We start from the raw sequence: 5,000 nt of genomic DNA on the forward strand, positions 1-5,000 counted from the left end.
ACGTATTTTACGTCGACATACAAAAGTTTTTTTAAAAATTCGCGGAAAAATACTTATAGGCCTACCAGCCGAAAACTCTTGAATCACGCGCCTTGGGGGATGCTGGGAGTTCCCGGATCAAGGTGTTATTTTGTTTACAATTGTTACGCAGGCACGCAAGCGCGAATTTCTTTCTTGCCACACTAAAAAGTATTGGTGACTCTGAAATTATTTTGTCACTTTGACATAATTTTTGTACCATTTTAAATTATCCGTTGCATGGAGTATTATATATGAAAATGTGCGCACTTTTATGTAGAATACAACAAAAAAATACTCATGATTGTAGCTTTTATCAGTTTTGAGATATTTTCATATAAAATAAACGATAAGTGCCAAAATTTCACCTTCGGTCAACTTTGACTCTACCGAAATGGTCAAAAAACGCAATTGTAAGCTAAAACTCTTATATTTTAGTAATATTCAATCATTTAGCTTCATTTTGCAACAAATTGAAAGTCTCTAGCACAATATTTTGATTTATGGTGAATTTATAAAAAAACTTTTTCCTTACGTCCGCGCGGTAACTCTTCCGAAAAAAATCATACATGCGATTGTGGTAATGTTTGCACCATTTTAAAATTAGCCGTTACATTAAGTTTTATATATGGAAATGTGCGCAATTTTATGCACAATACAACTAAAAACAACCTATGGTTGTAGCTTTTATCAGTTTTGAGATATTTTCATATAAAAAATGATAAGTGACAAATTTTCAACCTTCGGTCAACTTTGACTCTACCGAAATGGTCGAAAACCGCAATTGTAAGCTAAAACTCTTATATTTTAGTAATATTCAATCATTTACCTTCATTTTTTAACAAAATGGAAGTCTCTAGCACAATATTTCGATTTATGGTGAATTTATGAAAAAAATAACATTTTCCTTACGTCCGCGCGGTAACTCTTCCGAAACAATCATACGTGCGATTGTGGTAATGTTTGCACCATTTTAAATTAGCCGTTACATAAAGTTTTATATATGAAAATGTGCGCAATTTCATGTAGAATACAACAATAAATAATTGAAGGTTGTAGCTTTTCTCATTTACGCAATATTTGCATATAAATCACGATAAATAGAAAAAAACCACGTTCGGTCAACTTTGACTCTACCAAAATGGTCGAAAAACGCAATTGTAAGCTAAAACTCTTACAGTCTAGTAATATTCAGTCATTTATCTTCATCTTGAAACAAATTCGAAGTCTCTAGCACAATATTTGGGATTTATGGTGAGTTTAAAAAAAAAAAAACTTTCCTTCCCTCCGCGCGCGGATTCTCTGCCACAAATCTCCGAAATGCGTATGTCGCATTCTCGGAATATTTGCTCCATTTCATATTAGGCATTTCATAGAGTTTTATATATGAAAATGTGCGCAATTTCATGTAGAATAAAACGAAAAATATTTGAAGGTTGTAGCTTTTCTAATTTCTGAAATAATTGCATATAAAAAAAATATATAAAGAAATTCGACATTTGTTCAACTTTAACTTGTCAGATATGATCGAAAACTGCAATTGTAAGCTAATACTCTAACAGTATAGTAATATTCAATCATTTGTCTTCATTTTGAAAGAAATTGGAAGTCTCTAGGACAATATTTAGATTTATTGTGAATTTTTGAAAAAAATATTTGTTTACGTCCGCTCGTTACGAATTCATGCATTATTTTGTGATAATATTTTCTCTATGTTGCTTTTATCGTTTTACAATGTTTTATATACCAAAATGATTGCAATTTAGTGTACATTACAAAAAAAAATAACACTTTATCTTTAACCGTTTTGCCCATAGCGCGATTTGAATACAATTATATATGAAATTTCGTTTTTGCGCTATCATATATTGCATTATTTATATATGATAATGATAATTTTTTTCATTTCTGATGGCTGCATACAAACTTCAGGCAATGACAAAAAATAGAGCCAAAAATGAACTCTTAATCTTGAAAACTAAGTGCGCTGTGATTTTTGGAAAAAAATATTTTTTCCACTTCCGCGCTCACTCCAAGACTGCCTCGGCACACTGAAGACGATTTTTAATATACCCCTTCAGCGTTTAAGGGTTAAGTGAATATGATGGATTATTTCATAACACATTTGGTTTATATGTTGTATTTATTAATGCAAAAAAATAACTTTTACAATATTGTATAGCTTTCTTTTTTCTTTTTACAGACTACATTATTTGAAGCTGGGACAGATGCTCTAAGCAAAGAGTTCAGAGATGAATTGAAAAAGTACCAAAAACCAGTTCCACCTGTTGTCACCATAGAATTATTAGATGAGGAAGGTTTGTTTCCTGTACTTCTAGTATATAGTATTACCTTTTGTTTCTTATTTGACAAACAAATTAGCTTTGTTGTTTTACTATACTCTTGAATACCGTGAGTTTACTGATTATAACAGATTTTTAAAGATTCAAATAGAATGTAATCCTTATTGCTGGAGTCGGAAGTTATTTAATCAGTTTACAAGAAAAATATGGATACTGTACTGTCACTTTTGTCATTACAATATCTACAAAGCCCCATGAGAGGTGAGAAATGTACTCCCCTTCATAAGAAATGCTAAGCTGTTTTGTGCATTTGTGAGGAGCATACTGACATGGATCATAAAATACAGTAATTTATGTAAAAAGTACCAGAGAGGGAGAGGGAAGGGGGTACCACAGTATGCAAGTAGTGTTTCTTGTGGTGCTCATGTACATACACACCTGTACACACTGCACAAAATAGTACCTTAAAGACTATTGAGATAAAACAAGGGAATTATATACGTTACATGACAATGGAAATACCAAAAAAGTAGATATTGTGCTGAAAATTTGGTTTAATCATATCTTGAAGATGACTTGGGACATTTAGTCCGAGTCAGAATCACTGAAATCCATTGGTATGTAATGGAGTAATCAACAATGCGTCAAATTCATGGGGTGTGGCAGTGGTATGCTGAGAGTTGTACTCCCTTTAATCATAAATCTTAGAACTGCAGGGCACATCTGCATAATGAAACAGAAGTGTCACTCAGTTTCTTAAAAAAATTTCACTTGACGGACAGTTTCAAGACCTTTGATTAACAATGATATCCTGTTCTGCAGAACATTTTAGTACAGTTACACTGCTTTTGACCACAAATCTCAGAATTTTAGAGCATGTATTCACACAGTGAAGTAAAATAACTTATCAGGAACTTTTTGTATGTTTATTAACCCTCTTACGCCGGAGCCCTAAAATCAAAACGTCTCCCGTATACCGGGCCGGTTTGGAGTGAGCGCGGAAGTGGAAAAAAATAATTTTTTCAAAAAATTACAGCGCGCGTACTTTTGAAGATTAAGAGTTCATTTTTGGCTCCTTTTTTTGTCATTGCCTGAAGTTTAGAATGCAACCATCAGAAATGAAAAATAATATCATTATCATATGTAAATAATGCGATATATGGTAGCGGAAAAAAAAAAAAATTCATACATAATTGTATTCAAATCACGCTGTGCAGAAAACTGTCAAAGCTAACCAGTACTTTTATTTGCGTTGTATTGTACACTAAATTGCAATCATTTTGTATATAATACATTGTAAAACAATAAAAGCAACACCGGAAAAATATTATCACAAAATGATGTACGAATTTGTTAACGCGCGACGCAAAAAATATTTTTTTCAAAAAATTCACCGTAAATCACAATATGTTCTAGAGACTTCCAATTTGTTTCAAAATTAAGACAAATGATTGAATATTACGATACTGTAAGAGTTTTAGATTAGAATTGCAGATTTCGACCATTTCAGACGAGTTAAATTTGACCGAATGTCGAAATTTTAATATATATATTTTTTCATATGCACATATCGAAGATGCAAAAAGCTACAACCTTCAATTATTTTTTTGGTCGATTGTATTGATTCATGCAATTTGCGCACATTTTGATATATGAAACTCTATAAAAAGGCTAATATGAAAAGGAGCAAATATTAGGATAATGCCATGTAACGTATTTCGGAGACTTGCGGCCGCGAATCGGCGCGCGGAGTGAAGGTAAATATATTTTTCAAAAATTCACCATAAATCACAATATTGTTTTAGAGACTTCAAATTTGTTTCAAAATGAAGAAAAATGAGAGAATATTACTAGGCCGTAAGAGTTTTAGCTTACAATTGCGTTTTCAACTATTTCGGTAGAGTCAAATTTGACCGAACGAAAAGTGGTTTTTTTTCTATTTATCGTGATTTATATGCAAATATTTCGAAAAAAGAGAAAAGCTACAACCTTCAATCATTTTTAGTTGTATTCTACATGAAATGCGCACATTTTCATATATAAAACTTTATGTAACAGCTAATTTTAAATGGTGCAAATACATTTCGACAATCGCAAAAAAAACAAAAAATTCTGATTTTTTCGGAAGAGTTGACCGCGCGAACGTAATTTTTTTTTTTTTTTTTTTTTTTTTTTTTTTTCATAAATTCACCATAAATCGAAATATTGCTAGAGGACTTCCAATCGTTGCAAAAATGAAGGTAAATGATTGAATATTACTAAGAATATAAGAGTTTTAGCTTTACAATTGCGTTTTTTGACCATTTCGTAGAGTCAAAGTTGACGAAAGTTGAAATTTTGCCATTCTTAACGTTATTTATATGGAAAATATTTCAAAACTGATAAAGCTACAACCATGGGTTGTTTTTGTTGTATTGTGCAGAAATTGCGCACATTTCCATATATATATAAAATTTATGTAACGGCAAATTTAAAAGGGTGCAAACATTAGGGACAATCGCACGAAAAAATTTATCGGAAGAGTTATCGCACGAACTATAAGAAAAAGTTTTTTCATAAATTCACCATAAATCGAATATTGTGCTAGAGACGTCCAATTTGTTGCAAAATGAAGGCAAATGATTGAATATTACTATAATATAAGAATTTTAGCTTACAATTGCGTTTCTCGACCATTTC

General features: G+C 31.5%; 1 protein-coding gene across 1 annotated transcript in view; it reads left to right on the forward strand.

The window, feature by feature from the left end:
• Positions 1 to 5,000, forward strand: part of LOC135216779 (exocyst complex component 7-like) — a gene marked incomplete in the record, with an annotated part of 204,491 nt that overhangs the window by 60,274 nt on the left and 139,217 nt on the right. The window contains 1 exon segment of the mRNA XM_064252262.1: positions 2,222 to 2,336. Coding sequence (XP_064108332.1) covers positions 2,222 to 2,336 — 115 coding nt within the window.

This window comes from Macrobrachium nipponense, chromosome 6 (genome assembly GCF_015104395.2).
Source record: "Macrobrachium nipponense isolate FS-2020 chromosome 6, ASM1510439v2, whole genome shotgun sequence".
NCBI lineage: Eukaryota > Metazoa > Arthropoda > Malacostraca > Decapoda > Palaemonidae > Macrobrachium > Macrobrachium nipponense.